A 21562-nucleotide genomic window follows, 5' to 3' on the forward strand; every position below is an offset into this window, starting at 1 on the left:
TTTCGTGAACTGTAGAAACTGAATATATTTCTTTTTCAGAATTATTTTTCCATATTTATTAAAATAAATGTAAATGCTAAAATTATTTTAAAAAACGCCGGACATTAACAATTTTATTAGGGACAATAGAGTTTTATTTATTTGCTGCATAGATGGCGTACTAGAAAATGCATAGCTGTCAATTAATGAAAGTGTTCAAAATACGATATTAAAGATTTTTCATTTTAAGCACAGTTTGATAAATTAAAAAACCGTCCTTCAGTTGTTTAAATGGTTAATAGCACCAAGTGTAGAAAATTATTATTCAAATCTTATATAGATGGCGTGCCAAGTAGCTGTCAAAAATTTACGAGTTCAAAATATTCATATTGATGAAATCTAATTTAGAAATCAATTTTTAGAGTAAAGTATAGTTAATTGATTGCTAAATTTGACAATATTGGGATATTTTGTGAAAATATTATCAACTAAGCTAAATTAGAGTGACACTGACAGCTTATCTTCCTAATGTCACTTTCTCAAAAGTTTTCAATATGTAAAAAAGAGACAAAATTTATTTTTTAAATATAATTTGTCTACTGAAAGATAAAAAATTGAGAAAAATTGTCAAATATGACATATTTTCGTGAAAGTCCTAAGATGTTCATTTGTTTAACGCAATGGCGTGCTGAGTAACTGTCAATTTCATAAAATAGTTTAGAATCTAAACAAAATAGTTTAGAATTCCAAAATCAGTTAGCAGGTCAATTACCTAAGCCTGTTCTGGAAATGAAAAGCATCTCTTACCTTTGATAAATGCCTCCCAAACGTACTGTTTCCCGCGGAAAGTTTGGTGATTGAATTGAGAACATTGTTGTTCGCGAAAATCTTTCTGAGCTTCGGGACACTCCTGTTCATTGCAAATATTGTACCTCTTGTACAAACCAATGCATTCAGTGTTATTCCGGACGATGACAGCATTTGATTTGTCCCTATTGTACTTATTGTTGATGAATCTGAGCCAGAAAGGAGAATATTACAAAAATTTAGAGCAAAATATTCAATAGAAACTTCCCTATTCTCTATTTTATTTTATTTTTTTTGGATAAATAGCCTCATGGCGGGATGAAAAAAAAAGACAGAAGGAATATAAGAGAAAACCTGGGAGAGCCATTATTTCTGGATTATGAGAGATTCGTGAGCCGCCTGGACAGCTAGAGATCAGAATGGTATTATTGTTGAACCCTCGAAAAAAAAGCCAAATTGTCAATAAATAGGATGCTGGAAAAATGAGAGGAGGAAGAAAGAGTATAGCCATCACAAACAATAGTTGTCTACCGCGACAATATATTGGATAATTTATCGATCAATTCATAATGGGGATTGACTTCATACAGAGGCAATTCAGATCAAATTCACAGATTTACTCCTCGTTTAATTCAACGACCAAAACTCCAATTCTAGCTCTCTTTTATATTCATCCGTGGTTTTAGATTACCAATTGGGATAAAAGGTTTTTTTTCATCCACAAAAAATTTGTTAACAAATTTTGTTTACTAAAAGTACTAATATGGCAAAATTTTTTATGATTATTCTTTTATTGGAAGAATAAATATAATACATTATATATAATTGTGGTTTAAACAAATGGATTTTATACTCTTAAGGCCTCTACACATTAGGAGCAATTTTCGTCAAAAATTGCATTTTTGACAGAATTATGACGTTTTCACGTACAGTATCGCAGACAATTTTCTTCAAGAAAGCAATTTTTGACGAAAATTGCTCACAATGTGTAGACGTCTTTAGTAATGAGTGCATTCTAACTTATAGAACGACTTCGAAGTTGTTTAAGTCCTTGTTAAGTCAAAAAAAATCTGGCGTTATATAGGGGGTCTAAATCCGGTCACATTTATCGGAGAACAAGAGCTCTATATTTCTATCATTTTCCACTAAGTCGTCTCTCGGCTTAAGTCCTAAGTGTATCAAGGACCTAAGACTGAACAAAATAGATAAAGCTGAATAAAGTTTTGTGGACACATGTTTACAAATGATGGCAACTAAATTATCGAAAACTGAAAGTCCGAAAGGCCAAAATCCCAATTGGGTCAAACTTATAATTTCCCGAGACACAGAAAATTTCCCTTTGCCCCACAAACACGCCAGATAAATAATTTCCCAAAACACAGAAAATTTCCCTTTGCCCCACAAACACGCCAGATAAATAATTTCCCAAAACACAGAAAATTTCCCTTTAACACAACAAGCGAGAACAATAATTTCTCGAAACATGGAAAATTTCCCTTTGACCCAAAAAGCGAGACCAATAATTTCCCAAAAACATAAAATTTCCCTTTAACACAACAAGCGAGACCAACAATTTCCCAAAACATAGAAAATTTCCCTTTAACCCAAAAAGCGAGACCAATAATTTCCCAAAACACAGAAAATTTTCCTATGCCCCAACAAGCGAGACTAATATTTCCCAAAACATAGAAAATTTCGCTTTGCCTCAACAAGCCAGACTAATAATTTCCCAAAACAGAAAATTTCCCTTTGCTCCATCAAGCGAGACAAATAATTTCACAAAACACACAAAATCTTCCTTTGACCTAAAAGCGAGACCAAAAATTCCCTAAAACACAGAAAATTTCCCTATGTCCCAACAAGCGAGACTAATAATTTCCCAAAACATAGAAAATTTCCCTTTGCTCCATCAAGCGAGACAAATAATTTCCCAAAACAGAAAATTTCCCTTTGCCTCGAACAAGTGAGACCAATAATTTTTCAAAACCCAGAAAATTTCCCTTTGCACCGAACAAGCGAGACAAATAATTCATCAAAACATAGAAAATTTCCCTTTCGTCCAACAAGCGAGGCTAATAAATTCCCAAAACGCAGAACATTTCCTATTGCTCCGAACCAGTGAAACCAATAATTTCCCCAAACGCAGAATATTTCCTTCTGCTCCGAACAAGTACCTAAGCTTAATAATTCCCCAAAACACAGAAAATTTCCCTTTGCTTTAGGTTATTCGCGGGCTTTTTTCGGTTCCGAAAAATTTTTTCAAATCGGAACTCCCTGTAGAAAGTCTTTCTATTATTCTTTTTTAGCGGAGACAATCTTAGGGAAGTTTAGAATACTCAGCAAAGACCCACTAATGAAGATTATCCAAGACTCACAAATGAGTGAGGTGTATTTTGTAATACCCCCATTCGAACAAGCCCTTACGGTCAATTTTCAATTCAAATATTCAAAATACAAAGCTTCTGTTTAGAGTCCAATAACCTTTGGACAATTTATAAAACGCAAAATAAATGAATTAGTTTTTGCAAATTTTTCAATTTTGTGTTTATAAAACTTTTAGCGATGTACAATATCGCTATAAAATTGAAATTGTCACTTCTGCATGAAGAATGAGTCTTTTCCATTAAATGCAGGAATAAAACGTATTTGATCCACCTTTCAATTTGTAATTTTATGATAAAAAGGCCAATCGCAATGGGAGATTTTTGACAAAAATCGCCAAATCATCGTGCATTCTTCCCTTTTGGATCGTACAACATTGTGGTCTATTTGTTAGTAAATAGTGATGCTCTGGCGCAGTGAACAATGCTAGAAATTAATAATGACTCTGCTTAATTCTCTGTGGAATTTCAATTATGCCCCATTCTGAAGGCACAAGTGAAATTAAATGAATATAATCGTTGCGAAATTGAAACTTACGATCCCCGGAAACTATTTCAAATAATTGATGAAAATCAACACTCTCACTTCTATATGCTCCTCCAAAAGAAGCAACAAAAAAATATGATTTAAAACAACAACATTTTCCATCATCTGTATCCCATTTTAATTTCGAATTTGTACATTTTTAGCCACACGCTGGAGGTTTTATCTCTTCCCCATGAATCCCTTTTGGATCGTAAATCATCCCGAATAGTTAACACTGAATTAAAATTTGCATTGTAAAATGATCAAACAAGAGATTGTAAAAGTTTTATTAAAATTTCTCTATTTTTTTTCTGGGAGAGACATCAAGGTCTATTTTTGGAATTCTGGAGTGGAAAATTCACAAAGGGCACTTCACACAATGATCACTGTCATCCTGATGATTTTCTCTTAGGCCTTTGGGGAAGGTCCCCAAGAAGCATATCACTGAAAGGGAATGTTACGACATGACTACGGTCAAGTTCAAATTCAAACAAATATGATCATAACCACCCCCTCACTTGTGTGTTTGTCTGTTGTCCCCTGCCCCGTGCGGAATAGGGGATTTGATGTCGACAAGTCCGCTTGTCATTAACCCTTTAAGGACGATTGGAACACCGGTGTCCCATAAAGAAAATAATTTTTCCTGACTACCTAAAGTTATTTTTTCCTTATGTCTGTACATAATTGTAAAGTATAAGGTTGAAGGAATCTAGAATATTTTTTGCAAGCCTCCAGTTATTTGCTATATACTAAATATTTAAACATAAAAATGGCGAATTTTTAAATTCTCATATTGAAAAATGATTTTGATTATTTTTTATACTTCCAATTTTTTTTAAACAAAACCTTTTTGGAAAAAAACTACATTACTCATACGTAATATTTTTCATTAGACTGAAAATTATTATTCATTGGTATTGTCAGAAAAATTACTTGAAGTTTCGGGCTATTTTTGTCCCTATTGCACGTAGAGGTAAAAAATGCACCGAATCAGAATCTGTTGAACTTTCCAAAGTTAGATGTAAAAACGTTTCACAAATTTTGTTTATCGGTTTAATTTTTATTGTTGATTTTCGGTCCGTAAAAAATGTCTCGTCGTTAAAGGGTTAACGTGGCCCATCTTTGAGCAAGACAAAATTAATTTAAGCCGCGACACGATTAATAATAATAACTAAGGATTTTGGCGTTTTGGAATTTTGACTTTTCGGAATTTTTAAGTTTTGGGATTTTTGGTTTTTCCGGATTTTGAACCATTGGGATTTCAGCCTTTTCAGGATTTTGACTTTTCGGTATTATGACGCAATCAGAATTTTGGCATTCAAGATTTTAACATTTTGGTTTCTAGCTTTTGGGATTTTGGCTATTCCGTATTTTGACCCGTTAGGGGTTTCGACCCATTCCGGATTTTGGCTTTTGGAGTGAAAGATCATTCATTAGTATTGTCAGAAAAATTACTTCAATTTTGGGTTATTTTTGTCCCTATCGTTCGTAGAATCAAAAATACACTGAATTATACAGGCTTCAGACCTAAGGCTTAGCCATTTGGCTTAATTGTTATAATTTCTTAGCAGTCAAGATATTTTGGGAAATTTAACTTAGGATTGGATTATTGAGGACAAATGACCCATTAGATTCTGTAAGTGAGAGCAATAAAATTGGTTGCCATTTAGAATTCTAAGACCTTCGGGAACTAGGCTAAACCTCTAGTTTGAAGACCGCTTTAAACTCTGTTTGATTTTATAAGGTTAGATCAGAGGCCTATCAAGCCTAATAAAAAGTGAAGATATTTTTCACTTTTCCTTGTAAAAATTTTGCAGATATTGCACCTTGACTTAAACAAATTTGCTCGTAGTTCTTGTATTATTGCGGCGAGCATTATGAAATATGAATTTTTAGATAGCTTTTAATGCACGATTTCGAAATATATCAGACTTATAAGTTAATTCTCTTTAGGAAAAAACTTGCCAATAGTCTTCAGTGCCTCTATGCAAAACCTTATGGAAAAATGAAATGTCGAGAAGCCCCTGGTTAGATGCAAGACGTTTTACAAATTTTATCTGTCGGTTTCATTTTTATTGTTGATTTTCGTTAAAAATGTCACATCCTGAAAGAGTTAATCATTTATAATGACCGAGTTAACTTTGAGAGTTCCAACTTTGAGATTGCACATTGCCAATGATTTTTCAGAGTATGAATAAATAAGTATATAAAATTGTTAAAATTCCGGTGGGAGGGTTAAACCTTCCAATCCTTTATACCTACCCTCAATTGGACTCACGACCACAGCGAAGTCTCGTACTCGCTTTAATTACGACTGCAAATGCGTTGCTCACAAGAATTATAGCGTAAATGCGAAAATTTGTCTTTTTGTGGAATAAGCCATATAAAATCATAGTAATATTAAAAAAAACGGGTAATCTAGGTAGATAGATCTTGAAATTTCCATTATATTCCTTTTTACTAACAAGGCTTTTAATATAACACTTCATCAAATTCTCGCCTCTTAAATTAACATAACCTCATGAATTAATTTGCTAACAGTTTTAAACGTTGTTGGGTTAGGAGCCACGGTTATCTGAAACGTTTTGATATAGGACTTTATGCCGGCTTCAGACTGGAGGTTTAGCCCAGTTCCCGAAGGTCTCAAAAATCTTAATAACAAGCAATTTTATTGATTTTTTAAAATCTAATGAATCGTTTGCCCTTAATATTCAATCCTAAACATCAATTTCCTAAGTAATCATGCTTGATGAGGAATTAGAGGAGTTAAGCCAGATAGCTAAGTTAGATAGATATTGTTTCCTCTCGCAGGTGGCGCTGGCAACAGTTCTCAATTTTTAAACTGTTCTCAATTGAATAAGCATTAAAAGGCTGTACACTGATCTTATGAAGTAGGGTCAGATGGGGTAATTTGGAATCATATCCATTTTAGAATTTTGGGATTTTCTCACTGTTTCAGATAGTCAAAGAGAAAGATAAAGCCATGAGGAAACACAGGACTTTATGTTCAAGAGCAATTCTTCATTGTTTTTCCTTTCGCCATCGAAACCTGATAGAAAATACCAAAATTCCAAATTAAACATGATTCCAAATTTCCTCTTGTTCTGAAAAGTCTCATTTGAAACCTTTTATAAGTCGCTTATGGTAACTTTAGGAGACTTTGGAACTCTTAGTACAGCAAATTTGTTACTTGGGATTTTTTCTCTGAACTGCAACTATCTCAATCTCATTGAGAAGGCACAACACACGAAAAAAAAGCAGGTCACCGAGTTTGGCGCCCATAAATAATAGAGTCGGGCGCACTATAAGGAAATTGCTATTGGATTCCCTCCCATTTGCCCCAAACTCAGCTTCAATGGCATGGAACCTTCTCTTTGCGGGAAGAAAAAAAAATGGTGAGACATTTTTCACGTACCTTTTGTCACTGGATTGAGCTTCCCTACTTTACAAAAGACTATCTCTCTGTGCCATGGATGAAGACTTCCCCAGTAAGGCATACTAATTAATCGAATTATATCATTGTTCACACATAATTGGCAGAACAACAATAAACTTATTAGAATATTTGATCTTCCATTACCATCTTTGGGCGCAAATTTTCAATTGGTTTGAAGACGGTATTATTTATCACCATTTTCTAGTACTATTTTGCATGGTCTTTGTTGCAAAAAGCTGAAATTGTACTCGTCCCTTGACAATATATTTTAATGTAAGTGATGCAATTCACTCTTCAATGAATTAATTTGACTGTTTGATGATGAATTTTTCCCACAAAATCTCTTGGTGAGTGGACTTAATTGTGTCTACATTAAAATGGCTTGTAAATATTGATATATTTTGTGAGTATTTTTGATTGAAAAGTGAGTACGCTTTCCCTTTCAATCAAAACTTGTCCTTCAAGTTGCTTCATGAATAGAATGCAATGAAGTTCCAAAAGTGCTTTGTGGTACTATTCCAATAAAAAATGCAAAAGGGGAATAGCTCTCCTGAACATTTTCTTAGTACATGACTGTTCTCAAGTGTTTCTGCAGTATCGACTTTTCTTTGTGTTGGTTCCTGTCACGACTGTTTGGTGGTTTTGGAATACGACGAAGCCTGGAAAAAACAGATGAGATAGGAATCTACAAAAAGAAAAGTTGATAATGCAGGAGCACTTGAGAACAGTCACGTACTAAATGAAAATTCTCAGAAGGAAGATTTTCTCTTTTCATTTTTCATTGAAACAGCGCCGTTCTTTGGTAAAAATGTTTAATACGTCCTAAAGGTTTGTTTTAATCGGAATGCTAAAAATACCTCTAGAAGATTTGATCAATATTTTTAATAGAGTAAATACTTAAAGAAAATTTATTTCAATAAGATATTGTAGATTAAAGAAAAATGCAGAATTTATCATTTTTTTTAATGCAAAATCATATACCTAGAGTACAAATCATAAGCCGAAATGCATGTTTAGAACTGTACTGAAGCAAGTTCTATTTGTATTTTCCTACACAAGTATTACTTTCCCTTTTTTTTGACAAGTGTGTTTCTTTTTTATAAAGAAACCTTTAAAATATTATCTGTTATAATAGCCTAGAACACAGCCTTACTGTGTTATCACACTTGCACATTAAAATTTTAATATGATTCACATTAATTGTCGCTGGTGAGAGTCCAAATGTGTAATTTGTGTCTTTGAGTCATTTTATATTCAAAATTTGATCTATTTGTTGATAAAAAGGTAGACTTGACCCGCAAAATTTGATATAAATTGATTTATAGCATTAATGCGAAAAATTAATGCGATTTTCTCTTTAATTTTTTTAATGTGAAAAATATTTATGCTTTAGGTAAATTTAAACTTATTTTTGCAGGCCAAGTCCACTTCTTTATCAATAAATAGAAAAACCCCAAATATTAAGTGACTCAAAGACACAAATAACACATTTGGACGCTCACAAACAACAATTAATGTGAATCACATTAAAATTTTAATATGCAAGTGTGATAACGCCGTTATTGTCTGTGTCTGAGCTATTTGAAATTTTTGTTATAATTGTTCATTCACACTGATCTCATTTTTATGGATTATTTCATAAATCATAATAGGCAAACTTGCTTTTCAAGTCACCAATTCCGTTTTTGAAATCTACCAAAAAGTTTAAAAGTGAATTTTATTAAACCTAAAACAAAAATAGGCTCTCCCATTTGGTTTTCTCTAAAGGCCTCTACACATTGGGAGCAATTTTCATCAAAAATTGTATTTTTGACAGATTTTTGACGTTTCTGCCTACAGCACTGCAGCCAATTTCCTTCAAAAGAGCAATTTTTGCCGAAAATTGTTCTCAATGTGTAGACACCTTAAAAGAAATGATCAAATTTTCTAAATCGAAGAAAAAAATATCTACTTACACTTTGGCAATGCATTCCCTGGACTGCATTTTGATTCCTCCTCCGCATGACCTCGAACACTCTGTCCAATTGCTCCATGGACCCCAGTACCTGTACCCATTGCCATTTCCAGCTTTCCTGGGCTTGTGATGTTCCTTAGGTTTACCCCTTCTCGCTGAATCTGCCTTGGGAGGAGGTGTTTGAGTTGTAGTAGTTGTGAATTCAGGTGTTGTCGTCTCCTGTGATTCCGAATTAACTCCCCTTCGGTCTTCCCTGGCGTGATATGAATTCCTCAATTGAACACTGTTGGGTGTCTCATGCACCCTCAAATTATCATTATCTGCCACTTCAGTGGTTGTTGACTGAGTCGTGGTTGTTATATTAATATCTGCCTCAAAGACATCGTACTTGTTCCTCTCACTTTCATCATAAATTGAGGGTGGATCGAAATCTTGCTTGGGCATGAAGCTGATATCATTGGAGTGAATTGGTTCTCGGTCCGTCTTGAATTTAATGACTTTGCGGAAGTACGAGGATTTATCTTGATCCTGCAACTGTGCCTTCTTAATCTCAGCTCTCCTTTCCAGCCAAGCCTTGTGCATCTAACAAAATAATTAATGACTTTTTAGAAAAAATTTGACAAATCTTTCTTCTGAAGTGTTTTTATCGCTTCACTGTTCTCAAATGCTTCTGCATTATCAATTTTCCTTTGTGTTGGTTCCTGTCTCGACTATTTTCCAAAATTACCACAAAAAGCCGTGACAGAAACCAATACAAAGAAAAGTCGATAATGCAGAAGCACTTGACAACAGTAAAGTGCTAAAAATGACGTTAATTTTTCATTGGAATAGCACCTTGATTCCAATCTCTAAATCACGATGTATTTTTTAATCTAATTTTGAACTATCTGAACATCCTCCACTCAAAAATAATTTTAGAACACGCCCTTTCGAAAGTAATATTTTTTATAAAAATTTCTTGTATTATTTTTACTTGCCAATATTTAATGCCAGGTTTATATGACACGTTAAAGGTATGACACACTCAAGGATTTAATTACACGTGGAACTAGAAGTATTGCGACTCTAAGAAAAAGAAGCCACTTCCACATTAAGACTTGTATATAAAAATGTTATGTATTAGAGTAAAAAATTGTGAAAAATTTTAATAAAATGGAAAATTCATGCTGTTGCGTCTCCAAGAAGCTATATTAATTTTTGTAAACTGTTTCCACCCAAATCATGTTGTATTTATATTCCTTTTTATATTAATTAATTTTATAATGTTATATAGTCCTGTGTACTACATTGTATAGTCCTGTTTGTTATATTATGTAACCTGGGCATCAATCAATAAAGTATTATTATTATTATTATATCTTTCTTTCTATTATATTTTGTGAGACTGTTTCAAGTATTAAAAAATATAAAACCTGTCAAGCATATTCTCTAAAATTTACACTTAAGTATCTCCATCTTCGTGAAAGTTCTATTGGAGGCGTGGTCTATTTTTTAGTGGGCGGGACTTTTTTTGGATTACTGCCAATATTGAACTGAAGCCTGTGGTTTCTTGAGTGATATCATGGCTCCTTTATTAAAGAAAATTGAAAAAAAATACAATCTATATAGTAGTAACTCCTTAAAAGGGCGTGACCTAAAATAACTTTCGGAGGACTCATTTATAAAGTCCAATGCAACGGTTTCAAAAAAAAAAATATAGAGAATTTTAGAAAAGAAACTGTCATAGTTATGCCGAATAATTACTCAGTCCACTGATAACAGGTTAGTTAATTGCGTAACTGATGGAGATTGAGGAACTTTTCCCTCAGCATTTTATCTATCTCTCTCTCTGTCTGTTTTATGCTCCTCAAGAAATGCAACTTGTTGCTCATGAAGAAGAAAAGCAACGCTATGAGATTAGATAGCATAATTTTATATACTCTCACGCACAATTCCTCCTTCAATCTCTCCATTTTAAACAAATATTTTCCTAACACAATTTCCACACTTGAATTTTCTCCCTCTTTTGAACCTTTTTTTCTCTTCGTAGCAACTGCACTCTCGAGATTATGCTGAGGATCTCTTTAGTTTTTTTTCTTGTTTCTTTGATTCAATTTTTTTTTCCACAGAAGACCCATTTCTCAACAAGTTCCCAAATATTTAAGCGATTATTTTGCAAAAATATACACATAATTTCTTGGGGCATGATAAAAAAGTCGAGAGACAAATTGGTCTATTTATTCAAGTGAGGGAAAAGAGTTGCTCTAAATAGAAATCTCTCTTCCAGCTGTGATTATTGGCTGAGGTTTGGCAGATATTGCAATTAATCAAATGCACAATGATCGTTTAAGAACAGTTCAAGAACTTTTTTTTTTAGAATTTTCCTGTTCTCAAGTGATTCTGCATTTTTACATTTCTTTGTATTGGTTCTTGTCACGACTGTTTGGTAATTTTAGAACACATAAAGGACTAGGAACGACAAATTCGAATACGTGAACTTGCACTTCTTTAGGCTTCCGGTAGATTTTCGAATAGGTTTGACGTTTGACTTGGCTTTGGAGTGGCTTTGTCTCTTCAAAAGGTTATTACTAAACGGAGCCAATGTGTCTCGGATGAAAGGTAAATCCTTTTCTAATATGCACAAAATGTCGTCAAATTTAAAAAATTCAAAAACAATACGAAAACACTATTCGGTCAATGTTATAATAAAAAAAAAATGAAATGCCACAGTAAGAAGCTGTCAAAGAAAGTATTCTGAGACTGTGATGGAATTTTTAATATTAAAATAGCAATATTACGATCTTTGCCCCGTTTTTTTTACAAGGGAACTTAATTTTATAAAAAAAATATGCCAATGAAAATGTCTTCCCAAAGTTAATAAGTGTTTTGGAAATGGAGAGTTACTCTAAGTAAAGCGTTAATTGCTCAACTTGTTAACTGTTTCTTGTAAAAAATAAAGTAATAGTTGTAGCAAGTCCTTATCTAGTCTGCAACTTTTCACGGATTTAACTGAATGAGTAGTGCAACAATAGCACAACGTAGGGGATGAATAAGTATGGCCAGCAAATGACCGTGAGTGACAGATCGGCAGATCGCGCCGATCAGTGTCCATGATCGCGGAGATCGCGATGATCAGACTTCAAAATCGCGATGACGGCGCGATATTTCTACACGATTTCACTGATTGCAACGATCACTCTCTGTGATTCCGGTTCACGATGATCTGTGTGATCTCTGTGATCACACAGATCATCACGCACCATCACGGAGAAGGCGCTCCCGGACGGTCTACACATGGAGACTTAGCAGATTCTTCCAACACGGGATACAACAGTAATATAAAATGATAACATTGTAACAAATATCCCAATACGATTAATAATAATACGGAGATCACGACGATCAGTCTCCTTAATCGTGGAGATCTTGAAGATCAGTCTAAAAGATACGCTGATCGTGATGATCAGTTAACAAAATCGCGTTGATCGCGACGATCGGCCTTCATACTCGCACTGTCACGCGATCAGTCTCAAGGTTCATGCTAATCGCGGCAAACAGTCTCCATAATCGCAATAATTCGCACCCAAACTGAAACGTGAGTGGCAGACATGTTTACCCCCTGGTACAACATCAGGTTCGCGATCTGACTGTTCCGAGTTCAAATCCCAGGCCCTTAGTTCAAATTTATTTATTTTTTCTAAAAATTATTGATGTGAATTTGTGTCAGTAATGAAAAAAAATCATTACTGTTATTATAATCAGAAAAAAACAATCTTAAGATGAAAAATGTGGAGATTAGATCTCGAACTTCTTGAACGTCAATCCGATAATGCATTTAGAGTTATAAATTTAACTAAAATTTGGTTAACTCCTATTCATTTAATAGAAACTTTTCAAATTTAACCATTGCAACCGCGCAAAATACTGTTCAACCCCATGGTTAACTTAAGAATCACAGCTGCCAAAGCTCAATAAAAACCTCCTCTGATTTTTTCTTCAAATCCCCACAGCATAATCACATGTTACAGTGTTAATTTCTCGCAATATACAAGCACATGTAGAGCTATTTTATGGGGACTACTTAAATATTAAATTCAATGACTCGGGCCTCCAGTGATCATCTGATGGAGAGGCCCAAGAGCTGCTGGAGAGAGCTTCAAGATTATTTGAGAGAGTTGAAATATCCCCGAAAAAAAAGAAATAGCCTCTAAAGTGCATTGAAATAGTTTTGAAAAATACTCAAGAAGCGATTTAATGTCTTTTGTAACTGATCCATATCTCTAATGCCGCGTTCTTGGCCATCTTCTTGTGAGAACTACGCCAAAAAAAGGGCATCTTATTTGTCTAATTTCACAAAAACATCCATCCCAATTGCACAATTTTTGCCTCCTAATTGCGGGTGTTTTTTTTCCCCGTCTTGGAAAGAGATGCTGTGAGATGATGAGTTTATTTTGTTATATGGGAAATATTCGCAAGATCAAGCATTATGTGGCTCCTTTAGTCTCTCCATCTCATTCTCAACATGAATGATTATGATCTCAGGGGAGAAATTTTGAGAACATACAATTTTCCTGTTAGTCTCGATTAAATGATGTATTGGATTGTCTCAAATTTATGGGATTCCTCCTAACCGCACAGCATCTCTTCACACTCAGAGAAATCCATAAAAGATTCCCATTTAGGAATATTTGATATTAATTAGCACCACATGCTAAAACGGATTTTTCAACAATATTACTTTTTAGTACAACTTTTTAGTACAAACATAAATAATTTTCTGCGGTCGTGAGATGCCTGTACTAAATACTAGCACAATACCCTATTAAAAAATCGCGAAATTATCCTTTTTACTAGGTCAATTACGGTTAGTACTAAATTTTAGAGCGGCATTTTAGTAAGGCTCTCCGAAATAATTATTAGAAGTCAAAGAACACTTGTACTAAATAGTATTATGACGCGATATATATATAAGAAATCACGGACATTATTCATTTTTCCAAGCAATTAACATTCATAATAAATTTTAGTACAGCATATTAGTAAGATTTACAGACGTTATAAATTTTGTGAGTGGGAATAATATCCTTACCAAATAGTAGTATATCGTTCTAAAAAGAATTCCGCTCGTAATTAATGTAATTAGGAAAATTTTGGTTCATAATGACTTTTAGCACTGATATTCTAGCACAAATTTCGAAAGTAATTGATTTATTGATACGGATTTACATGTGTAATAAACTTTAGTACAGCATGCTAGTAGGAATTATAAACGTAATTAATTTTCTAAGGTAGAAATTAAATATTAGCACGCCGGATAAATTTTAGTACAATATGCAAGTAGGAAATACGAACGTAATTAATTATCTGGGATTAGAAAGATGTCATTACTAAATAGTAGAACGCCGTTCTAAACAGAATCACTCACGTGAATAATTTTGTAAGGCCGGTTTCGGTTCGCAATACATTTTAGCACGAAATTTTAGTAGAAATCACTAACTTGATTGATTTTTCAAAGCAGAGTTATATTTGTATTAAATTTTAGTACACCATCTTAATAAGATTTACAGGTCTAATTAATTTTCTGTGGTTAGAAGAATGTCCTTAATAAATAATAGTACACCACGCATATGATTAAGTTAATTGGTACGATTGTGGTTCGTAATAAGTTTTAGTACGACATTTACTACGAATGACGGACGTGATTGGTACTTCGAAGCCGATTTACATATGTAACAAATTTTAGTGCATGCTAGTAGGAATTACGGACGTAATTATTTGTCTGAGGCTAGAAGTATGTCATTACTAAATAGTAGCATGCACTTTTAGACAGAAATACCCACGTGAATAATTTTGTAAGGACTATATCGGTTCGTAATACATTTTAGCATGATATTTTAGTACAAATCACCGACCTGATTTATTTTTCAAGGCCGATTTACATTTGTAATAAATTTTAGTACAACATTTTAGTAAGATTTACAGGTCTAATTAATTTTCTAAGGTAGAATGATGTCATGACTAACTAATAGAACTCCATTCTAGAAAGAACCACCCACGTGATTAATCATGGAATCAATTATATCAACTTCACTCAGAAAAGGGCAGTTCTAACTTTGTATGGGATTTGCAAAAATACAGCTCTTGTCTGTAAGAATATTTTAAGAGCCGAATCAACCTAAACATGTCGTGCTTTGAATTAAGAGCTGTGCTCTAAAACAGATCAACTAAGACCTGGCGTATCTTGAGCGAAATATCATCTCACTAGAAAATTTCCAGTGGCTTTCTGTGCTGTCAAATGGCAGACAAAATAATTTACAGTGCAATTAATTCGCAAAGTGGTGATTGTTTTCGCGAGTTTTATTAATAAAATTATAGTGAAAATTGTGAGAGAAGCCTTTACGAGTAGTGAAGTGTCTTGTGGTTCAAAAAAATACAGTGCCGACAAGAATTATGTGAAAATTAGGTGAATTTTGATCGAAAAATACAAAAATATTTTTTTCTGAAAAACAAAACATTGTGACTCACAAGCTCGCTCGAGCCTCTGGAGTGTTGTGCAACAGTGATTTTTTATTTAAAGATGTTATATAGTGAAAAATTTAAAAGATTTTTGCGAGATGGTTCCAGTGAAAAAAGAATTGTAAACATGTCGGTCATCTCGCTCATCGATAGTCGGATGGAAAAAAATCTTCCTAAATGAGTGTTTTGATTTAGATAAAAAGGGATGAATTTCGTTTAGATTTTAATAAAAAAATAGGGAATGTGAAATACAATAGATTAAAAATGTATACAGTGATACTTCAATAAAAGAAACGTGAAATTCAATTGCGTTTATTGTTTGTGAGTGTACGTCAATATTGTTGCGATACAGCAAAGAAAATCTGATACTGGAATCAAAGCTCGTTACGCTTTGCTCCAAGACCTGCTCGGTGCTTAAAATTCCTTCAGAGACATTTTTTTAATCTTTGAAAATTCAAAGACTATACGTTCTTGAGCCAAAGCATGTTTTAAAAAAAATGCTTTCGTTCAAGTAAAATAGTCTTTAACCCAAGACACAAATGCCCGTTCTTATTTCAAGAGCTAAATTAAGAGCTGTTTCTACAGAGCTCTTTTCTGAGTGTTAAAGGACTTGAAGGCAAGTTGTTCTTCAGAGAGAATCAGAGAGAAATTTCTCTCTGATTCTACTAATATTATTTATGTGTTAAAAGTTGTTTCAAACGTGCTTATTTTTAACACGCGTTGTTGTTAGATGTATAAATTATATAAATGCAATCCAACAAAATTTTCTCTGAGTGCATTAGCCTCTAATTTTTCAATTTTTACTCTACCTCTAAGAATCAATTTTCCCATTTACCTGCAATCTTTCCCGGGGGGACAACTGATCCCCCGACGAGACACCACCTATGACACCCATTGCAAACAGCAGCCAAAATCTACAATGAAAGAGAAAGATGGAATTTAGGCTTAGGGAATGCACTCAAAAGTTATACAAGAAGTGTGGGAAAAGATTAATGACCATTTGTGGATAAATGGGTACTTTTGTCTCCTGAAAAATACCACAAGATTCATGAGAAAAGGTGATTTTCTTCCTGACAACATGTTTAATTTTTGTCCAACAGCAACAACAACAACAAAAAAAAGTGTTTAAAGCCCTATATATTGTTACACTTTATGACGGCTTTATGACACCATGCTGTTGGCGGTTGGAAAAGAGGAGGAAAAGAGCCAGAAAAGTGTCTCTCATGATTCTGCGTTAGCCAAACACACAACAAAGTTGAAAAGCATGTAGAGAAAACAGCTAAATGTGTACAAAGGGATTGTGACATACCCGGTATATCGCCTAGTTAATTATGGCACCTTTTTTCTCTGTAGATATTACCTGGTGAGGAGAGATAACACCTCAACCTCTCACCTCAATTTAATTAATTACTGTCAGAAGTACCGTGAAGATTCTGAGATCTCTGGGGCATCACAAAATGCCCATTTTAGAGAAGAGATTGTCACATCAATTGGACTCAGTGTCTCAGCAGAAAATCTCTATAATCTCATTAACACATTAACTTAGAATTCTTCTAGATACCTCCCCGTATATTGTTGGATAAATTATCTTGTGATTGGGATGATTGTGATGATTGTTTATGACAATTAGACGCTTTAAATAATTAAATAAATGAAATAAAATTATGGTTAATCTATAGATGGATAAGATCCTTGAAGAAATTTATTGAGGATTAACAATTTTAAGTAAAGTATTATGTAGACCAGGGGCATGACGTTTCCTATGTTTCCCATATGTTTTTAGCGTGCTGAAAAAACTTTGGAGTTTATTCGGTGTTTTCTGTCATTGTGGAATAAATTAGCAAAAAAAAAACAATAACAAAACGAAAGCCAATTTAATATGGAATGAGCAACCGAAAACCCCAAATTGGCAACCTACGTAGTTTCGGAGATATCTCGTGAAATGTGTACGAAAGCAGGAAAAAAATTACACTAAAACTGGTCGCATTTTTCAGAGCTAATGTCACCCCCCCCCCCCCTGGTGTAGACTGTTTCACAGTATTTCTCAAATTTAAGACAGAGATAAAGATTATTTAGTAAAAAAGTTTGTAAAAAAAGAGATGAAAATTTGTAAGTTTAAAAATAATTACAAATAAATTGCTTCACATCCTAAAATTTGACAAGATTCTGCGACAAACCTTGGGGGTAAAGGTTTTTAGGGGCTTTGCTTGACAATTCGCTGGAGAAGTTATTTACAAAACAATTTGTTAAGGAACAAAAGGTTTGTACTTGGTTTCTAATGGACTCAAATTAGAAATACTTTTGTTAAACCTACAAACCTTTACGTAGCAGTTTGTAAAGCTACAGATAAAGCAAATTTGTCTTAAAATATCTTGATAGTTCTTAGTGATCAAACAATTTGTTAACTTGATATAAGAAATTGAACAAATCTAAAATAATCTTTTCGAAATTGCAGTATTGAGATTTTTTTGAAATGGCTTTTCTTTGTTTTTCTTTTAAATTTATTATTCTTAATTTGAGAGATGAGAGACAATACAATCTGTATTGTCAGAATTTGTTCAGAAAAACTGAAATAATCATTTCGAAATGAGTGATTCTCGAAAAATACTCAGTGTTACCATCCACAAGTAGATCTGGGAAAATTCGAAAATCTATTTGAAAAGCCAAAAAGAGCCTAAACACAAGTAGATTTTGATTCTCCAATAGTGCATTGGATAAAAGGTAAATGGAACTTTATTTGCACAAAAAGTCGTTGATGATCGAAGAATTTAAATTCAATTTCGAATTTTCATACTAAATTTTCGAACAAGATGGGGAAAATTTATCAAATATCACACAAAAAAGCAGGCAAAAGAGTTACTCAGTGATTATGGAGTAATTAAGTAATGGGACAAGAACAGTAAGCGTCGTTGTTCTGTTTTATTTCTCACAACAATTATGAAGACCATCACATTTTGACACTTGAGCACTTCGAAATTCGAACAGGATGTATCTCAGCCACCTTGTGGAATTGTCTAAAAGTAAAAAAGTCTCTTTTGGATGTTTAAATAGATTTTCGAATTTTTCAAGATCTACTTCTGTACGGAAAGAAAAGAGACTTTCTTACTTCTTCATAATCCCGCAAGGTGGCTAAAGTACATCCCGTTCGAATTTCGAAGTGCTCAACTTGTCAAAATCTGTCGCTCTTCACATTGTTCTGAGGAAAAACATAAAGCATCAACGTTTATTGTTGCTTTCTCATTATTTAATCACTCCATAATCACTGAGTAACTCCTTTGCCAGCTTTCTAGTATGATATTTGATGAATTTTCCCCATCTTGTTCAAAAATTTAGTATGAAAATTCGAAATTGAATTTGAATTCTTCGAACATCGACGACTTTTTGTGCTAATAGAGTTCCATTTACCTTTTATCCAAGACACTATTGGCGAATCAAAATCTACTTGTGTCTACACTCTGTAATCATTTGATTCGAAATTTACGTCAATCTTTCAATACAAAAAAAAATCGTTTGTTTGGTGTTATCCCGTATTTGGTTGTGCTCCGATTTCCCCTATACCTAAATATCTGTTGAATGTTCGAAAAATTGAATTAATTAATTTTTAAATATATTATTTTGCTTTAAAAAGAAATTATTAAAAAAAAAATGAAAAATTAAGAAGATACAGTGCAGTCACTTGTCAAAATTGACAGTTGAAATTTGAAACACGTACTAAGAGCGCTCAAGCAGGCGAATATGCGAACTTCTAATTTAGACTTTCAGTGGATCATTGAAAAGGATTGGCTAGACTTCACAGTATCTTGCATTTATAAAAGTTTATTAAAGGTTATTACAGAATGAAAGTGTAATGAAGTAAGTATTATAATTTGTCAACTGCCGTAGATTTTTATATGCGACGTTTACGTGTTATCTGTCAAAATTTCCCTGCAAGATCCGGAAAGTTTGCTCAAACATTTTTCAAATAAATCACAGTTTTGTTCTTCACTCAAAAAATACTTGGCTGCTTTCATTGAAGATTTCATCTGAGAACCAAAATGAAGGCACAAGAGCGCGTGAAGGGTAGTAAAGTGGCATCTTTTGATGATAAGGAAGTGGAAATGTGTCATAAAGTCCCTCACTTTTCACTCTTTTCCCCCATCCAAGTGTCTGATTTCATTAATTGAAATGGAAATAAAACAAAAAGTGCCATTAAAATCTCTTATCAGAGAAAATGTTTCACCAACTTTAACGGCTTGCGATTGACTTGATATCGTGTGTTAATTCGTCTATAGACTTTTGGGCTGAGAGTATTAAATTAACACACCATGAAGAGTCAATCAATTGGAAGATTTTTCATTTGGATGTGATAATTTTTCGCCACTTTGGCGCTTTTTTTTGTACTCTTGTTAATTCCATCAGATAATCTCTGTGATGATGTGAGGGATTTTTTTTTCCGGGAGGAAAGAATACAGATACATCAAGTGTTTTGCAATTGATGATTTTTTTGTGCGTGTTGGAAGCATAAATCATGGGTCCAATTTTAATTTATTGCGTCCTTTAAGTACTCCCCGACCTCTTAAAATAATAAACCAACAGAAAGACTAACAGACGTAGTTTTTTTCTGCGTTTTTTTACCATCAAAGTTTCGTGCATTTTTTCGCGCCTTTTTTTCAGTTGTCTTTGGACACTGGAAATTGGGTGAAATGTGTGCTATGCAGTTGTTACAACAAGATCTTCTGGATGGAAATGTCCAGGAAGATCAAAAGTGAATGTCTGCGATGATGGAAGAAAAAAGAAATAAAGCCTGTGATAGGGCTAAATCAGCTTATTTCACAAGGGATTCTTAATATGGATCAGTTCGAAATTCTTCGAAATTAAGTTTTGTAATGAAACTGGTAATAGTTCTCGAATCGAATATCGAAAAGCCAAAGCCAAGTTCAACTTTTTCGAAAATCCTTAGAAAGACCAAAAGAGTAGTTCACGTATTCGCCATTTGAACGCGCACTTGACGCAACCACTCTGTCACTTGACAAGTGACAGAGTGGTAGTGAAACATTGAGTGAAACACAAGTAGAAGAGACTGGGGCGAAAAGTCACAAATCGCAAAAATTTAAAAATTTCTCTAAATATAGCTTCCATAGACCTTTTTCAATATCGTGAGTTTCTTTGAATTTGAACAAGGAATTTAGTAAATAAAATATATTGAAATTTTTAGCCCTGTTTTTGAAAAATTTTCCTTACAGCTGATATCAATTTTTGCCTATTTATTTTCCAAAATTGATGCACTGGTGAATATTTCCGAAATGTTTTGGATTCTTTGAATACGAAGCCGTTATCCATTTTAGCATTTTCCAAATGTCCTTTTCTCCAAAAATCTTTTTATTAAAAGTGACCACTTGAGGTAGAAAGTAATACAGTAGGCTTTCGCTAATTCGGCCCTTTTACGATCGGACTACTTTTTAATACGGGCAGCTGTAAAATTTGAATAAAGTTTATCGACATTTTTTTCGAGTTTTCGAATGAAGCAAATATGCTCAAATTTGCCATGTTTTGTCTTAGTTTTGCTGCGATTTTGCATTATTAAGGGGTTTTCATGAAATTTACCGTAAATATGAGTATTTAAACTTAATATTAGTATGCAGAAGAACAAAAAAATCGTTGCATTTAAAACAATTTGACGCCAGAATTTCTCTCTAATTCGTATGACATTTCAGTCCCAAATGCCCGAATTTGAGAGAGTCTACTGTAAAAGGTATGGGGCAAAAAGTAACAAAAACCGAAGCATTTTCTCATCTTTCACGGCGATAAGAAACGCCATGTCATGTGTCGCCGCTTGTTGTATGCACACTGTTAAAAAGAACTCATGTTTTGCATTGTGTCATTTTTAATTTGCACTTAAGTGACACTTACACGGCAACTCTTCGGCATATTTCGTCGGATTCATCTCGCTTAACCCATTCCTTACCATGGTATTATACATCATACGCAAATTGAGTGATTTTTGA

General features: G+C 33.6%; 1 protein-coding gene across 2 annotated transcripts in view; it reads right to left on the reverse strand.

Moving 5' to 3' along the window:
* Nucleotides 1-21562, reverse strand: part of LOC129800767 (thrombospondin type-1 domain-containing protein 4) — a 67770-nt gene that overhangs the window by 31026 nt on the left and 15182 nt on the right. For both annotated transcript variants that reach the window (XM_055845388.1, XM_055845387.1), the window contains exons 3-5: nucleotides 16414-16492; nucleotides 9085-9665; nucleotides 787-995 (exon numbers count right to left, since the gene is read on the reverse strand). In XM_055845388.1, the coding sequence (XP_055701363.1) occupies nucleotides 787-995; nucleotides 9085-9665; nucleotides 16414-16492 (869 nt within the window). The remainder of the gene's footprint in view (nucleotides 1-786; nucleotides 996-9084; nucleotides 9666-16413; nucleotides 16493-21562) is intronic.

This window comes from Phlebotomus papatasi, chromosome 2 (assembly GCF_024763615.1).
Source record: "Phlebotomus papatasi isolate M1 chromosome 2, Ppap_2.1, whole genome shotgun sequence".
Taxonomy (NCBI): Eukaryota; Metazoa; Arthropoda; class Insecta; order Diptera; family Psychodidae; genus Phlebotomus; species Phlebotomus papatasi.